Source organism: Vicugna pacos, chromosome 25 (assembly GCF_048564905.1).
Source record: "Vicugna pacos chromosome 25, VicPac4, whole genome shotgun sequence".
Lineage (NCBI taxonomy): Eukaryota > Metazoa > Chordata > Mammalia > Artiodactyla > Camelidae > Vicugna > Vicugna pacos.
The window spans coordinates 19,285,187-19,304,914 of NC_133011.1; the positions used below are offsets into that span (position 1 = coordinate 19,285,187).

At 31.0% G+C, this 19,728-nt stretch overlaps 1 protein-coding gene across 3 annotated transcripts in view; it reads right to left on the minus strand.

Annotated features, from left to right (window-relative positions):
- The window catches only part of CSMD3 (CUB and Sushi multiple domains 3), a 1,005,695-nt gene that overhangs the window by 834,794 nt on the left and 151,173 nt on the right, over positions 1 to 19,728 (minus strand). For all 3 annotated transcript variants that reach the window (XM_031691263.2, XM_072949624.1, XM_072949623.1), the window contains exon 3: positions 12,481 to 12,593. In XM_031691263.2, the coding sequence (XP_031547123.1) occupies positions 12,481 to 12,593 (113 nt within the window). The remainder of the gene's footprint in view (positions 1 to 12,480; positions 12,594 to 19,728) is intronic.

The following is a 19,728-nucleotide window of genomic DNA, read 5'->3' on the forward strand; positions in this document are numbered from 1 at the left end:
CAGGGAGTATTTATGTGCATGAACTCTCCTCGAGGGTGACAACTTATGTGGGACATTAGCCAGGCTTCTGATTCTTTATCTAAAATGAGTATTTATTATAGTAAATAAATATATCAAAAAATGCAATTATCCAAATGAGGAGAAGTGTGTAATGTGAGTGCCCTACATGTTACAAATGAATCCAGGGACAAGGTTTCAGGAGAAGCCATTGCAGAAAGAAACTAGAAGCAAAAGTAAAAACTTTATTTGTCTTTTGTTTGTTTGGTTTTTTATATTTTTTAATTGAAGTATAGTCAGTTTACAAGAAGTATAAACTTGAACTTTAGATTAGGAAAGCATTAAATAATTTTATAATGTGTTTGCTGCTAAGTATTATATATTTAAAATACATCCATGCCCCTGAAGTGGCTCGTAGAGAATATAATGCAAATCCAAGTTTTTTTGTTTTCTTAGAGACTATAGGACACTTAAGATGTATCCTAAAAATTATTGTAACAATATTTGGATTGGTGATAATTTACATATAAAGGATTTCATGGTCAGTATCAATGTTATTCATTGTTTCCCCAGATCAAGAGCTAGTGACAACTTCAAAATTAGCTAATGGCATTGCTGTAATTGAAGATGGCATAATAGGTTCCGTCCTCTTACAATCTGCTCACTTGAAAATTTTAGAACTCATTATTTTCAGAAATCAAAAGTTAAAAATATAGAGGAATGCTGTAATTTGTAAAATGACATTGCTTCCTAATAATAACATGTGGAACTAACAAGATGGAATGCAGAGAACACCCTTTTCAGCTGATTTTTATTTCTAACAATGAAAAGTTATGGACATCAATTTCAACCATGTTACAGAAGGAAAAGTAGGATATTTAGCTGCAACAAATCCCATCTCTATTTGAAGCCAGTAAATATGGCTGATTGATGGTATTTTGGAATTACATGATGACCAAACTGATACTGAAAGTTATAAAACACAGCATGAAAGATTTTGCATCATGTAGTTTGTGCTGTGTGGGACAGCAGGATTGGTACCAATGAGATTCTGTTAGAAATCTGGGATCCTGAGCCCCACCCAGACATTCCAAATAAAAATCAGCTGTTAAACAAGATCAAAGGTGGTTCTTATGAACAGGAAAACACGGGAAGCCCTGCCTTCCACCAGCGTATGTAAGACAGAAAGATGTGCAGGATGTAAAGAATGAGGCCATAGTTCCAGTAGTCTGTCTGCTATTTACTGCTTTGGGCTGGTAAATGTTTAACAATTAGTTCTCTGGAAAACACAAAACAAAAAAAGCCTACTTTTAAAAATGTGCTAATTTCCACGGTGTAAATACTCCCAACATAACCAATTTCAAAGTATCAACATGAAGTCACTGAATGCTGAGTTGGAAAGAGGATTCACAGTGTGCAGTTTGCTCTCCTGATGGAGTCGGCTCCAGCTTATTGCTATCTAACAAGTCAGTGATGTTGTTTTTCTTCATCTGTAGATATGAACAATAATATTTGTGTGACCAAATTATTTTGTGTCAGTGTAAAAGGATGCACTTTTGTAAACTTAGGAAATTTGTTGCTTTTATTTATTTTTCTCCACGAAATCATAAGCATCCTGAGAGCCACATTGAAGATTATCTAATACCTAATATAATATCTAGAACATGGTAAGTGCTTAATAGCTGTTTTGGAAGGCATTAGTAAATAGATAAGATTGTGTTTCAGGCCTTTTTATTGGTGAAACCACAGTATTTTTAGCTTTATAAAAGAATATTAAGCAAGGACATGCACTGTTTCAACAAACTCATAGAAAAAGAGATTAGACATGTGGTTACCAGAGGCAGGAGATGGGGGAGGGGGAATTAGATTAAGGTTTTCAAGAAGTACAAACTTCCAGTATGAGATAAATATTACTATAAATGTAATGTACTACAGTATTGATACAATTAGCACAGATGTATGTTATATATAAAATTTGTTAAGAGTAAATTCTAAGAGTTCTCATCACAAGCAAAAATTTTTTTCTATTTAATTTTGTATCTATAGTGTTTTATGTATATAAATATAAGTATAATATATACCCTATAGATTTCAAATTTTAAATCCATATTTTCTTTTGCCTTTTAATATAAAAATGGCTTTTTCATTACTTTTATTATTCGGCTGTTTTCACATTTTATTTAGTCTAATCTATCAATCTTTTCCTTAGTGACATATTTTCCTTTAGGTTTTTGTAGTTTGAAAGCTTTCCTCTCCCATGAGCTGATAATATTTCACTATGTTTTTTCATGGACTATGCATATTCATTTTTTTTCATTTTTTAAATTTATTTAGAGCCATCTGGAATTTATGTTGTGATAACTGTGCTAGGAAATAATCAATGCATCATATGAACTAGTATTACCCTCATATAAAACAAAAAATAGCACAAAGGGCAAAATGAGAGACTGTACAATTAAATGTAGATGGAGAAATTCTTATGAAATGATGATGGAGTAGATGTATCCCACACTATATAAAGGGAGTTCAACAAATGCCCCTTAAACACGGAGGGTGGAAAAGAAGGAAAGAGAGAGCGCTCATTATTTTCATATTATGTTTACAAAATTATCCAAAAGTCTATATAGAATGTTGTAGCTTATTACATGCTTCAAAAAATACTAAAAATGGCCAATAAAAATTCTTGAAAATTTTAGATTAACATCTATGCATGTGAGGATCTTTGTATAATAATGCTTACAGATACCTTTCATTTGGAATTTTTTTAAGTGACTAAAAATTGTCCAAGATTTATTGAATCCAAGTTCTGTGGTATTAGAACACTATACACATGTGTTGGGGAAACAATTTTCCATGTGTCTCTCATGTTTTCCACCCCTTGTAAGCAGAGATAGTGACTCTCTTTGTTCAGGAACAACATGGCAATGTTATCTTCCTCCAGAGCAAAGGGCCTGTTTACCTGTTATCTGTTATAAAAGATCCTGTTTCCCTAAGCTCAAGAGTTCCTCTTCCATACACAACCCACAGTGTATGTGGGCATCACCTGGCCCTCTTCTCATTGTCCCTTGAGAACTGAGCAACCCGAATGGTTGCTGGTACTCTATTTATGTTGCTGTATTAATAAAGCCCTTTGTCCCTGACTCAGTAGTTTTGTGTTTTCTGCCAACATCTATGAAGCCATGGCAGGCTAACTTGTTAACTTTCAAGTAGGGCAAAAAATCTCAGAACTTTCATAGTCCTTAATAATATGTAGATACATAGAACTATAAGATTTTTACAAATGGATAAGTAGTTTCTGTTATTTGTCAATAGTAGAAAATAACTATACTTAATCAAAATGACTGGAAGAACACTGTTGCACTTTGGCACATATTGTTGCTTTCAGTTCTAGATATTACCCCTCCTAGCCACAATTTCTGTATGAAGGTGTTTGTTCTTTGCTTCAGGGCCCTTATAATTATCCATAAAATTCTTGTGAATTTTTGTGTATGCACTTACTTAATGGACTGTATCTGCGTAAGAAGTATTATTCAATTAATTTCTGTTCCAGATTTGGCTTCCTTCCATTGTACCCTTTTTTCCAGTTGATTGTCATGACTGCCTCATCATGTTCCAGTTCTGTCTCTAGCACTGACTCATTTGCTCAGAGCTACAGTTCTTGAGAGGATTACTTCTTGTAGCTTCTGTCAAGGTTTTGAGCTTTTTCACTGAAAGAGGACTGCTCATGTGTGTGCATGTAGGAAAAGTGTCTTTTCTACTGTTGGTTCAAGCTGATCACCCCATTGGCAGTACTGTGATTCCAGGGAAACCCTACCTAAGGGTAGTACTGCATAACTTATTTAGCCCAAATAACACCTGGGTAATTTTCTTACCTGAACAATACTTTGAGAAAGACAAAACTAATAACTGGATATATTGCTCCTTTTGAGAAAATGGAAATTCAGAGTTTATAAGGCATGACTAAACATTGTAATATATATGAATATATATCATTATTACCAATATATACTAATGAATATATATGATAGAACAGCAAAGATATTAGACAACATTTATTGAATTTTGCTTAAATACCAGGTTCTACACTTTTTTGACATCATTAACTCCCTTGATCTTCAAAGAACCTGGTAGATTCAGTGTTATATTACTCATTTTACATTATGAAGAATAGCGTCTCACAGCATCTGAGTGATAGCCTTAAATACTAGGTCTTGTAAAAAACTCTTTCTATTACCCTATATTTCTTACTAAAAAGAAAAATAAATGCAGATTAAAATGTGATCATATTGAAAAATAAAAATCTGAAGCACACTATAAGATTATAATTAAACTGCATCTAATTTATGCAATAGAATATAAAAATGTGCTATTTACTAAGCTGAAATCAATTTTCCAGAGTAAGGAGAGAATATATAAAAATACTGTGTCTCTTTTTAGATAAGAATGGATCCACTTTGATTGATTAATTATAAATGCATCTTCTAACCTTTTGTTCTTTCTCTTCATGTATTTTCTATACTGTTTTGAACTATCACCTGAAAGAGTCACTCAATATGACATGCTAGGCAGAATTCTAAGATGGGCTCTAAGATTTCTGCTTCTTCCTCATGAACGCAGGTGGAACCCATGTGTATGATGGGATAGCTGCACCTTTCCTGAGGTTATGTTATGTCAATGGTGATGGGGCAGTTGCTCCTGTGATTATGTTGTGCTGTGTAGGACTCCTCCCTAGCCAACTGAAGAGAGTCAGAGAGAGATACTCCAGCTAAGCTGGAAAAAAACCAGGCTGTGAATTGCCTTTGAGGATGTGTGTGTGGGAAAATGTTAAGGAATCACATGCAGCCTATAAAGATTAAGAAAAATCCCTGGTCAATATCTGATAAGAAAAAAGGACCTCCGTCATACTGCTGCAAGGAAATAAATCCTAGCAGCAACCAGTAAACTTGAAATAGGGCCCTGGCCTTAGGTGTAATCACAGTACTAGCCAATATCTTGACTATAGCCTGTGAGATCTGAACTAAGGACCTAACTGATCCACGCCAGACTTCTTACCTATAAACTATGAGATTATAATTTGTGTTGTATTAGTCCACAAAATGGTGGTAATTTATTATGGAACAATGTAAAATCAATACAAATGGGAACAACAATTTTGTAGAAAAAAATCCCTTTAAATATCTTTATGAGAAATAAATACTGTGACATGTTTTACATGCAAAAGCACAATGAAAGGTTGTATGAAGCATAGCAAGTGATGACTAGTCCTTGCCAATTAAGACCAAAAGAGTATGCTATCAGAGATCTGTTCGTAAAAGGAGAAATAAAATTTTCAACTCAAAGCATGGTGTAAGGACCAAAAGTATTGATAAGTGCTCTCAAAGATGGCAGATAACCAAAATAAGTATTAGAAATGCAAATGAATGTGAAGAAAATTATTTAGAAATATTCAATTATTTTAAGTACATAGTTTGAAATATCATTTAATGTAATAGATAAAAGAGCAATAACTAATAGCATTTAGTTATCTGAATAATACTGAGGGTCCAACAACCAATGCCTTGAGATCAATTCATATTCTATTACATGAAGAAGCATCAACATGTTGATCAAAGAGTATTATTCATTAATATTGCTTCTTGCATTTCTTTCGATATTTCATCATCTATTTGCCAGCTACTTTAGCCAGTTATGACTTTGAAAATACAAAGATTATATGCCCCCAACCTATGACCAAATGAAAAACATGCTTTTTGCATCTTCTTTTCTCATCTTGGCACCCCATTAATTAAGGTTTTGACAGAAGCTTCTCACATCCATTAGCACTACAGGTTCACTTTTAAAAAATAAAATTAAAAGAGTATACAAAACCTAAAGAATATTCTAGACAAGATAACATATCACACTATATTGGAAAAGTATAATTTTATTGATATATTTAATACATTTTTGTTAACTATGTTGTCTTATATAGTATGTGGAAAATTGTGGTATGTATATATATACATACACACACACAGAGTGGAATACTACTCAGCCATAAAAATGAATGAAGCAATGCCATGTGCAGCCATATGGATGGACCTACAGATTATCATACTAAGTGAAGTAATTTAGACAGAGAAAGACAAATACCATATAATATCACTTATATTGGGAGTCTAAAAAAATGACAGAATATCACTTATATGTGGAGTCTAAAAAAATGACACAAATGAACTTATTTACAAAACAGAAGCAGACTCACAGACATAGAAAACAAATTTATGGTTACCAAAAAGGAAATGGAGGGAGGGATAAATTAGGAGTTCAGAATTGAAAATACAAACTTGTATACACAGAATAGGTAAACAACAAGGTTGATTGATACTATAGTCCTTTATTATTCTCACTGAAATATTTGATTTGCACATTTTATTTTATTTTTTAATATGTATTAATATATATATTAGTTTATTTTTTATTATAGTAAATGTTGATCTGTTAAAGAGTATAATTATTTTTATAAGGAAGAGACCTATTCAAATGTAATTTTCTGTGATGTGCTATCATATTTATAATTGAATAATAAACATACAATTATATTTTGCTAATTCACTGCATTTTGATAAGAGGGAAATCAAGATAAATCCACAGATTAATTCCTTAACCAAGATCATAGTATAATTTTCTTTTAAACCACTAGTTGTATACTATCAATTATAACAACTTATCACAATGGATGGTGTTTAACTGTACGAAACACAAAAGATATATTTAACATATACTTAAAATCTTAAACAAATCACTGTCTCAAACATCATTTTAACACTCATATCAAAATGATAAAGTATAGCAGTTGACAGATACGACACATTAAACACTTATAAAACAAGAAACTTTAATGTGAAATGAGATAACATACTAAGTTTAATAATTTTATTTCTGGAGAATAAAATACGATCTTGAATGCCACCCCATCTTTTCCATATGAAACACAAAAGTAGGTCATATGTCACTGGCTTTAATAGTTTTTTATTATTGATTTTTCTTATGCCATATGAGTACTTTTGTATTTTTAAAATGTTTGATAAAGAAACTTTTGCTTAAAGAAAGTAAATATTTTGAAGAAAGAAAAATATCCATAAAAAGTAAAAATAATTTTAAGTATAATTTTGTCTTTTCTCAAATACAAGGCCATTTTTTGTTCTAAACTTTATTCATTTTATGTAAATACTGTGCTGAAACATAGTCCACATCTGCCTTTTAACATATTCACTGGAGTTTTAATTCTTAGAAAGCGTGAGATGTATTAAATCTTTCCTCATTACTGATCAAATTATTAGATAATCCTATGTATCAATTGAATTTAACAAGCATTTAAGTGCTGGCAACTTGCCAAGAATGTGTTGCAATAGGAGGCAATTTATAAAACAAGTAAAATAGGTTCTACACCCTCAAGCTTCTCACAGCCTATTGTGAGCAGAAAAATACTAAAAGGTAGAATGTAATATTGAATCACTATGTTGTATAACCTGAAACTAGTATCACATTATAAATCAACTATACTTCAATAAAAAAATAAATAAAAGGAAGAGAAGGCACTCAGGACTTAGCTAGAAGGTTACTTAAGGATTAAGATATTTCAATACAAAACTATTAAGATATTTCAGTACCTAAGCCAGACTTTATGGAACCCTAAAGGCAAAATATTTGAATTTGATCAGAGATTAGAAAGTCTTTGCATGTATCACATCTCCTTGTATTATATTTTAAAAGAATGATATCTCTCATTTATTCTTAAAAATATTTAAGGTGAAGATCCGTTAACTTCTTTTTATGAACCTAACCTACTTTCATTGTTAGCAAACTATTTAATATATATAATTATATTACATAAATTTTTCTTGCTACAATTTAGCTGTCTTGCTGGAAGCATAATTGACTTCATTCTAAATTGTAATCTCTCCATTAAATTTTATGGTGCTGCAGTTCAAATTTTTAAAGCTTAGGAATTGAAAAATAACACCTAAAATTCAAAATCACTAAAATCATTTGATATTCTCAAGTAAAAACTTTTACTAAACATCTGTGACAGATAGCTAAAATAGAATAGTAAATAGTATAAATATTCTTTTGTATGTCAAGTGTTTAAAAAGAACACAGAATATATAATGTATGCAAAAATATTTCAGCTTTTATGTTTCATATTGTTTTAATACACAGCATTATCAGCAATTCTTTTTTGTAGTACTCTTGTGTACTAAATTTTATGTCATATATATTTAAGTAGAATGAAATTATAGTTTATAGTTAGATATAAAATAAGTCTCTAAAATGTATACAGTTTATATCTCCAGGGCATTTAAACATATTTTTACATTAAGATTAGTGCTTTACTGAATTACTGTTCATTACAGTTTTTTATATGATTTTCTAGAGTGAGAAAATCCATATAAAATGTTTAGAACTATTATTGGCACAAAGAAATCACTCTATAAATATTACCTAGTAGTAATAGTGTTATTGGCTAATTGTTTACATTTCTGAATTAAAATGTGAAAATAATTTAGCAGCAAGTTTGCCAAAGCTGAGACTTTCATCCCTATAATTTCTTAATTACTTAGTCATACACATTAACAATCATTATGGCATAATAGCTACCTTGTGTTTGAAGTGGTTTCCTAGACTATGCTTTCATTTTATGTCTGTTTCTGATCATTGAATTAGATCACTGATAATATGCTGAAATTTTCATTGAGGTGTTTCTGGTTATTAAAGTAGCCAATTCATACATATAATATTTAATGATTACATATAATATGTATACAACCCACTATATGCTTGAATTATATTATTTTTTTCCACAATAAATTATTCTAAGATGATAAGATATTCCATGCTATATCTATATAATCTTTCACCTATAAAGAATGATTATGCATATTTGAAAGTAAAATGTAAAAGAAGTCCATTATACAAAATAACTTTTAGTAGAGAAACAAATAAATTTTGAATTCTGTTTGGCAGATCTAGAAAGACAAGAGACTTCCTACCGTGTGCTCTGTAGAACCCAGATCCACCAGTTTTCGCCTCATCAAATTTTGAAAAACTGTTATGGGACTATTCAATTTAGTATGCATTAGTGTTTCCTAAACATATTGCTTCACAGAACGATATTCTACTCATTCATTTTTATTAACCTTGACAAACATATGCAACCAAAGTTCTATGAAACAAACTTTGGAAAATAGTGACAAGAAATTCAAGTGTATGGCACACAACAATGAGGAAAAATAAAGATACATACAGCTATATATTAATGGGGGAAATTTTTCCACAAATGTTTAACACCTCACAGCTTTGATTTCAAGAAATTTAAAAGTGTTTCCAATAAATAGGAGTTCTTCAATGTAATCAAATTTTTGAAACAGGAACATCACTCTCCACAGTTTTAAAGTAAGTAGGCAGCAGTAGGGCAATAGAAGTTTGTAACAACAGGAAAATTCTGTGATGATCACAGACTGACTTACATTTATCAATTATTCTACACTGGATTTGCAACTGGAATTGCAATACGTGTTCTAGGGCTTCACTCCTCAGTCTGATTCAGGATATTTAATTGGGGCCAAGAATTCTACATTTTAACAAATTCTCCAGGTGATTCTGATGCATATGGTTCATCATTCACAGTTTGAGAAGCACACATAAATGCACAATATCTCTAATAAAGAGAGATCTCATAAATATTAGTACATAAGGACAAAGTCTCAGGAAACTTTCTTGTGAGACAAAGAAAATAATTAGTAAATGATTATACAGAGGGAGATGAAATGAAAATGAGACTTAGACATTGTAGTATCATCCTACAAAGATAAAAAAATGCAGGTATAAATTTGCAGGACAGGCTTTGAAATTTCAGGCTAAGTTTTCTGGACTTCACAATACACCAGATGGCCTTGACAGTGTCATTGGCTGTTGTTAAATAAATAAGTGCTTGTAGCTCCTTCCCCTGTAAAATGTTATATAGTATTGCATATGGTGTGTTAGAATAAATGAAGCCTATCCCACCCTTCCACACCAATATCTTTGGAATCTGTGAATATGTCATACTAAATTGCAAAAATGATTTTGCAGATGTAATTATGTTTAAGGAATTTGACAAAGGGAGATTGGGTCTACATGGATAATTAAGGCTAATCTAATGACATAGGCACTTAGAAGCTAAGAATTTTCTCTATCTAAAGTCAGAGATGTGTGAGAAAAGAAGGTAGTAGAGAGATATTTTAAGAAGGGGAAGTCAGATTTCAAGTACAAGAAGGATTCAATGCACCAGTTGCTGACTTGGAGCTGCAGGGCTTACATACAAGGGAGAGACTTCTAGAAGCTGTGGGCAATAGATTCTTTCCAGAACCTTCTGATAAGAGCCTAACCAGCTGACATTTTTATTTCAGCCTTGTGAAACTCTGAGTCAAGAAACTAACAGAGATCATCAGGACTTTACAGCTTCAGAACTGTGAGAGAATATATTTTTGTTGTTTTAAGCTGCTAAATTTCTGGTTGTTTGCTATGGTAACAATAGAAAACTAATACACATGGTAGAGGATACTCATCACAAATCAATACCTGAAGGTGTCCAATAGCATCATAACCAATCCGTCAATACCACCTAGATGCCTAGTACTTCATATTTTAAGTCAGGACCTCCCAGCCATACATTTAAACATTATGAAGATATATGAATCCATTTTCACTGAAGCAGAAAAGACAGACAAATTTGATGTTGTATATGTAGAAACAATGGAGAGCTATGGAAGTATTTTTGAGTATATTCCATGAAACTTGACAGTCAAACCAGAAAATGTGACAACATTATAATACATCTTCCAAGTTACTACATTTTCAGTATATGTAGTACTTGCCAAAAGAATAAACTAATCTAAAATATCTTTATACTTTGATGAACAGAGTACAGGTTTTCTGTTACGGAGCCTTTAACAGAAAATTATTATATTACTAACTCCTTCAATATTGCCAAAATTACACTTAAAATTAAACCTTTTTGCCTGTAGTGTTTTAAACTATGAATTAAGTTGCCAAGATAAAAATAACTATTGTGAAAGGACCTTCAAAAAATAATGATTATTACAGTCACAATGGAGAAAAGTAAGTCTTGGAATGCATCCTCCCATGCTAGACAAGAAAAACAGTTCAGAAATATATTAGGTAAAAATAGCATTTACAACTGCTGCAATATGGCATTATTTAGGATATAAAAAAGAAAAAAATATGTTTACTCAATTGTTTGCTAGAGGGTATTTTTCCCCACTAGGGAAAAAGCACTATATAAAATGTTTAGTTTAAAACTTTCCCCACATGCAAACTGTTAACTTTTATATTTAAGCAATTCTATTTCATACATGATTGTTTTATTATATGCTCTTTAAACATATCATATTTTGAATTATTATGTGCTTTAAAAAGTAACTACTGCTGCTACTGTATATGTGTGTCTCTTATGATGATATTGGATCTCATGTGATACATTCTGGTAATATGGTCCTGGTAAGCTGAGTTGAATTCTGTTATTCTATTCCTATGGATGTAGAAGGGGCTCCTTCCTAAACTAAGTGAAATTTTATTGTGAAGTCACATCGAAAAGAAATTACAACTATATGACCTCAATCTGAAACTGTTAGGAACAAGTTACTTTCGCCTTTAGAATTTTTGTACATTTTAATGAGGGAAAAAAGTGCAGATTCTGTACATTTTTGATACCATCAGCAGAGCCTAGGGTATCACCCCATTATCAAACAACATTTGTATGGTGAAACATGAGTACCCATGCTATGCAGGATAAATAAGTATAAAGATTATAAATGGCCTCTAGTCAAATCAGCTTAGGTCAGATTTTTGATGCCAAATGAGTTTGTACCAAACTTTCAGATAAAAACCTTTCAGTTTTAAGTACTTCTTTGTTTGCCTCTTTGTGGTTAAGAAATTATGGATCTGTGAGACTAGAAAGACTTGCTTAAAATGGAAAATGTCAACTCTCTCTCTTAATGGACTCTTCACTTTATTCTAACTTGCAGAGAACCCAAATTACCAGTTTATTTTAAGGCAGAGGGGCAAAGAACAGAAGAGAATAGGGTGGAGTTTGTAATGCCTGAATCTCGAATCAGGCCTTGTTTCCTTTTACTCTCACATTTTGTTCCCTTTAATTAAGATCTAACCTTATCTATGGTGATGTCATGATATCATCTAAAAAGATTTAAGGGAAAGGTTTTCCTCCGTCTAGGTGCACTGCAATGAGACATTAAAGCCTGCCAAGTCTAGTATTTTATTATACATTGATGATGATTCAGAAGGTGAATTTTGGTACAAGATTTGACATAACAGGATGCACTGTATCTTCCTTCTGGGCGACTTTTCTTCTATTTTTACCCTGGAGAATTTGGTTTTGCATTAAAAACTGGTCAGTGGTCCTTTTATATTACCATTACTTACCTTCATAATATACTTTAAATCCATGAGCACTAACTGCAAAATCACTGGTCAAACGTAGTGAAAACACAGATTTGGTACTTGTCACTGGCGGTGGCAGATGGAATCCTGTTAACCTAAAAACATAAATCGAATTAACTGTTAGAGTTATCGACATTTTACCTAATAAAGTTGAAAGAGTATTAAAAGTCATTTTATCAAATCCCCAAGCTCTGTATAAGTGTGTGTGTGCGCATGTGTGTGTGTTGTGTGAATTAATTTATGACATGTTGATTAGAACATATCACACATCAAAAACAATTACATAAGTATATGTAAATATACATTTATTTATGTATATGTGTATGTGCATTACTGTTTATCATATCTATCGTATATATCATCTATATGAAAATATTGATCAATTCAAACTTTGGGAAATAAATTATGAGTGTAAGTGTTGGTTCATATTTTATGCTGTTGATTTTAACAGTATTTAGAAGACATTTTTGTCAAATAAATTATTTTCCTGAAAGTTTAAAATAAATAGAGTGGGAAATATTTAGAGAAATTTAATATTAAAGAAAGAGATGTGATCTAAATATGAAATCTTGAAGCTGAAGTGTCTATAAATGAGAAGTGGTTCTGTTGTATCAGATGCCAAAATTCAGCAAGTGATATTAAAATTAATAGATGCAAATTACTTTTTGGTTAATAATGCATATGTTTACATAATAAATATCTGTCTGATATTTTTCCCAATAATTTATTACTTATTTTTCTAATAAAATATTGCATATAATTTCAAGCTCGATTATATAAAAGATGATTTACAACTGACACTTTATAAACCAGAGAAGACAAATTAAAAATAAGAAGGAACACATTCATGGGATATAATTTTTTAAAACTAATGAAGATGGCTATTTTTTTTAAATTTTTGTTTGAATTGCCTGTGTTATTTTCTCATTTTTTTATTCTTAATGTAAGTGTGAGAATTAAGAGTTTTAGGCAATGGAATTATAGTACTTTTCTTTATATACTTGCTATTTTGCCCAACAATATATAGGTAAAATTAGTCTGTACTGAAATTATGATATATTTTCACTTTTGAATAGCAGTTGTTTCTGTTTGTCTCAGGCCTACTTGCTCTAAAAATGTATTAAGAACTCCAAAGAGATTTTGTGGGCTAGATCTGCCAATATTTACCCTATTTAATTTTTTATAAAAAACATTTTAAAATGTGCATTTATTACTTTATTTAAAAATAACCAAAATAAGCCCATTACATGTTGATATAAATAATGTAAATAATAAGAAGTAACTATCTTTTCCAAAACAAAAATTTAAAAGAATACATTGTATTCTATTTTTGAAAATCCTTTTAATATTTGGCCTATTAAAGAAGGTAGCTGGATTTTCATATCTGCTTCTTTGTTCAATATTTTACAATATGTTATTTCGCTTTATGTATATAAAGAACCCTGATCTAACTTAGATATTTAATTGTAAAAGGGAAGAGTATTCTAGTAGCTTTTGCACATAAACATGGACACTCTTCTTTGATACTACACGAAAACTTGACTAGTTTTGAAACCATATCACTTTTTTGCACTCTGTAACATTAAAATCTGTTGATTCACTCTGCCTTTTTAATAGATTTTTTTTCACTCTTGTATTTTTTGACATTATGCATTGGTCATTTGAAATATATTGGTTCACAGAGTTAGATCTTCCAAATATCGATATATTTCACTATAAAATATTTTAAAATCACACCTATTTTTATTTGTACTCATCTCATGAAAATCTTTAAACTTGGGGAAGCTTTAAAGCTGACAGTGGTGGATTTAAGTTTTCCAAAATTCTAATTTTATACTTGAAAAATTCAGATTTTATCATTGACAGCAAATCCTGTCATTTATCTTCCTTGAACAGGGAAACAGTTTTATGTTTTTGGAGGGAGGGGGAAAATATACACCAAATACCTAAATGTGACTAACCATAGTTTATCTGTTAGTCATTCTTTCAAGTAAAAATGTTATTCCATGATAAAAATGGCTAGCTCAGCTATCCCGCTCAAACTGTTTCTCTTCAAGACAATCATATTTTGGTAGGCATAAGAAAGGATTTTTTTTTGCGCTTTTTTTCCATTTTGTCATACTGGTCAATAAAAAGAAGAGTAATAAAGGGTGGCCATTTAATGAAATAATTAGACAATGACTACTATTACAATTTGAAGTCACTAACTGTGTTGTGTTAATGCACCAGCAGTTTTATACCCACCATCACTTTTGTACAGGAGGACAAATGTCAACCCAGAGAAAAAAGGTGTATAATATCTCACTATTATTATGGAAATAGTTTTGTTTTTGTGGAACCCCTGAAAAATGTTTCAGGACTTTCAAGAATTCCATGGTTCACATTTTGAGAACCATTGTTGTATAGAAATCTACTGCAATAAATATACCACAATTCATTTATTCACTGACTATTGATGGATACTTGGGTTCTATATACTTTGTTCAGTGTGTCTTCATCAACATTCTTATAAAAGTCCACTCTTAAAACACTTATGTAGCATTTCTCCGAAGTGTGTAAGCATTTACAATTTTAAATTTTCATATGTTTTACTGCATAAGGTATACTCTGCAAGGGTATAGTTTTTGGTTAACAATGCTGTCAAACTATCAAACTGCCTTCTAAATTCCTTTATGATTTTCTCTTTTTTCCCTAATTAGAAGCATGTCTCTTAAATTATAAACATATAAGTTGCTTTAGTTATATTTTGTTACTAATGTGTATTTCATTTGCATTATAGCCAGATAACATTTTCTGTATGAATTTAATCCTTTGACTTTTATTGAGACTAGCTTTATGGGTAGGATATTGTAAATATTTTATTATATGCCTGGTTTTCTTATTAAAAGCAAGCATATTATTTTTCTGTTCCTAATCCAAGTTACCACAAATTTAAACAATACCCATTATTATCTCACAGTTATGTGGATCTAGGCAGAGAGTAGCTCAGCTGATTCTCCGCTTAAAGCCTGATAAGGCTGAAATCATGATATCAGCTTGGTTATGTTACTTTTTTAGAACCTCTGGAATTTCATTTGCTTCCACTTCCAAATTCAGAAGGATGTTTCTAGAATTCAGTGTCATACAGTTGTGGGACTAAAATCCCTGTTTCCTTGCTGGCTGATGGTTTGGGATTATTCTCAGTTTTTCAAAATAGCCAGAATTCCTTGGTTTGTGGCCCCCTTCCTCCATCTCTAGAGTCAGCAATGGCAATCCAAGTTTTTCTCATTCTTAAATCCCTATTGTTTCCCCTTCTACCTTCTCTCTGCTGCTACTGCCTTTGTCCTCCAGCTGGGGAGACTTCTCTGCTTTTAAATGCTAATGTAATTCAATGGTGCCTAAATTGATAATTCAAATATCTTCCTATTATAACATATGTAATCTTAATTCCATTTGAAACTTTCCTTTTGCCAAGTGCTATAACATATTCATAGGTTTCAAGGGAACCATTATTCTGGGATTATTACTCTGCCTTATATAATGGGTATATATCAGAGGCTAGGTGCAGCATTCAGTATATCCTTTGAATAAATTTGTTGACCCTGTTCAAATGGTCTCTGTGCTAACTTTATTTTTTAAATCTGAGCTACTAGATACTGAAAGAGATATGCTGAAATCTCCCAATATGATTGCAGATTTTTATATATTTCTTTGTAGGTATGTTCATTTTTAAATATATTTCTGGCTACTTTATTAGGTGTATACAAGTAAAAATTATTGTATTTCCTGGTGTACTAGATATTTTGTCTTTATGAGATGACACTATTTCTAAAATGAGTTGATCTTAAACTTTATCTTATCTGATAGTAATAAATCTACAATTTTTATTTATTAGAATTGAGCTGGAACATCTTTTTACCTTCAGCCTTTTGGTATCCATTTTTTTTTTTGTTTTTTTGTTTTTTGTAAATGTGTCACTTATAACCAGAATATATTTGAGTTATGCTTTTATATAGGTAATATACTTTTATAAACTAATATTATAATACTGGCTTTTTTGCTTCAATAAACTATAATATACATATAGAAGTTTACATAAATCAAAATTATACATACTATAGAATTATCACCAATGAAACAAATTTCAAATCAAGAAATAAAACATTGCAAGCAGTGCTGAGTGCGTGCTTATGCTTCCTCCAGTTCAGTACTATCTCAATCCATCCCAAGGGTAACCCTTACACTGACTTCTGACAAAACAAATTAGTGTTCCATGTCTTAAAAGTCTATATAAATGAAATTGCATAATAAAATTATTCTACTTCTGTTTTCTTTGATTCAGCATTACCTTTGTTTTATTATAGCAATAGTATGAAATTTAACTTTCCTTGCTACATAGGAATCCCTTTTTTTAATATCCCTTAATTTATCCATTCTACTGTTAGTGTACTTCTTTTTCCCATTTGGGTCTTGAATAAATAATACTGCCATAAACATGTGTTACATGTTTTGTAAGCATATATGCATAGTTCTCTTGAGAATATATCTAGTACTAGAATTGCAGAGTCATTGGGTAACTAGTTGTTAAATAAATAATTTTCTAGATTTTTTTCAACATTATCTCTTGATATAAATATGTAAAAATAAAAATTTCCCACTTTGAATGCTCAGAGTATTTTTTTTTCAGAAAAATAAGGAACATTGTCAGAGAGAAAAATGAAAAATAGTTTTGTAACAAAAAAGTCTGAAAACCTATTTACTTCATAGCTAGACTGTTACAATGTTATGTATGATATTATATTATGAATAATGGCCCTCCAAAATTGCCCAGGCTCTAATGCCTGTAATATTTAAATGTGTCACCTTATATGACAAAAGGAACTTTACAGTTGTGATTAAGTTAAAATCTTAAAAATGAGAGATTACCCTAGATTATCTGAATGGGCCCAAAGTGCTCACAAGGGTTCTTATCACAGGAAGGTAGGAGGGTCAGAGAGAGACTAGGAGGTGTGACAATGAAAGCAGAAGTCCAAGTGAAGCAATTGCTGGCTGTGAAGCTGGAAGAGGGACACAAGTGAAAGAAAGGCAAGCAGCCTGTACAAGCTGGGAATGATAAGGAACAGATTATCTCCTAGAGCCTCCAGAGCGAATGCAGACCTGCTGACACCTTCCTTGAACTCAGGCCAGTTAAACACATTTTGGACTTCAGTTCTCCAGACCGCAAGATAATAAATTTATGTTGTTTAAGATCTTAAGTTTTCAGTCATTTGTTTCATCAACAATAGGAAACTAATACATGGCTCTCTTTTGGGCTTTGAAATAAACATTTTTAAAAAGTGTCTAAAATATTAATTTATTCTATAAATAAAAATGGAGGTCCCATGGACTCTAGTGACCTCTATAATCACTGAGACCCATGTTGATAATATGCAAAACAAATAATTCAGAGCCTATTGTTGCAACATTTATTTGAATATAATGTTTTTAAAAACCTCTCTTTGTAGGTAAAATATGCAATTTCATCCTCAGAATAGAAGTGATAGGGACTGGAAGAAATTACAGACTTGAAGAAGTTCACAGTAGAACCAGGTCTAGAACTACAACACATTCTTATGTCCCATTTTTTAGTGAACACCCTGTCATTGTCTCACTGTCTTTGGCACAGTAATAAAATCAAAACATTAAAAGATTTGAACAACTAATGTACATATAAACATACAAATTATTTTACATGCAATATTAGATTTATTTTACACTCATTCAGATTCATTAAATAATCCAATAGTTTTTATAATATTTAGAACTTTTTACCATTAAATTATCCAAGATGATAGAGAAGGACAATGTGAAAAATTTTTCCCATTTATCAAAAGCTAGTTTTCTGCAATTAACTTTAAATAATCAGCATGTAATAGCATGTTACAATGAGATATTTAGTTTTATTTTTCATTTTAGTAAGTGAGAGAAAATGTGTTTTAAAAATTTTTTATGATACTTGTATCATTGTGAGGATTTGCAGTATCTTGTTTTACTCCCTTCTGTAATACATTGCTTGATTGATTTGAAAATAAACTGTCAGTTATGAATCCCATTAGTTACTTTTCCTTACAAGACTTCATTTTGTAATTTAATATTTATATGTGATTATTTATTAACCATCTCTCTCCTTTGTACACTAAACTTTGTGAAGTCAAAGTTTGGAATTCACTGGTTAATCACCAGTGCTTCATGCAATGCTTACCGTATTAAGAGGCTCTCAATAAGCAGCTGTTAAATTAATGAATGGGAGTGATAGGAGAATATGAAAGACGTTAGAGCACTTTCTTTTTCAAACCAAGAACAAAGTTCTCAAGAATCATAAGAATGTCCAGGGACTCCACTTGTTAAGAAAATTCAGATTGTCTGAATGGTAGTCAGATAGTATCTATGTAGAGACTCTTGTTCAGATTTATTTTATACCATGTTATTAATCTCAAAAGCTTAAAAGGAGATCATATATTTTATGTGCATCTATTTGAAATATCTTCAGGATATAACTATATAATTAAAAACCTCATTTTTCAGGTAAAGCTAATATGATTTGTATTCTTAATATGAGTTACAAATTATAGCATTTAAATATACATGTATTTTACCTGAACTTAACACATTTTCTAGATATTGTGAAAGCATAATATTTTATGAATCAGTATAATATTTTCCATGGAATAATTTGTACCAATTCAGGTATTTGTGATATTCTTAAGTTATTCTTATTACCTTATATTCTTAAATTTTTCATATATTCTTTAATTATTACCTTATCAATTATATTTTCTCCTATTGAAGTATGGTAAAGTTGAATAGTGAATCACAATTTATGTTCCTTTGAAAAGAATACCAGAGTGTAGCCCTATTTTTGTTGAATTACAATTAAATAAATCAAAACTCAGAAATGATCAATACATTATTTAAATTCATACAAACTGGTAGGCAGTGTGGCAAAGATACAAACCCAGATTTCCAACTCCAGTCTATTTCTTTTTCCACTATGAATTTCTCATAAGGGATTTTTCCATGAAGGCAAAAAGCATATCTTATTCTGTCCTTGTTTCTCCACAATGCCCATGTAAGTTTTGTAACAAATATTTGGAATAGATAAAAATACAATTTTACACACATGATAACTTTAAGTAGTTCAGGCTGATCAGAACTGTATTATAATTATAAAGTCATTGAGTTCAAGGCCAGAAAAGTAATGGGGAACCACTG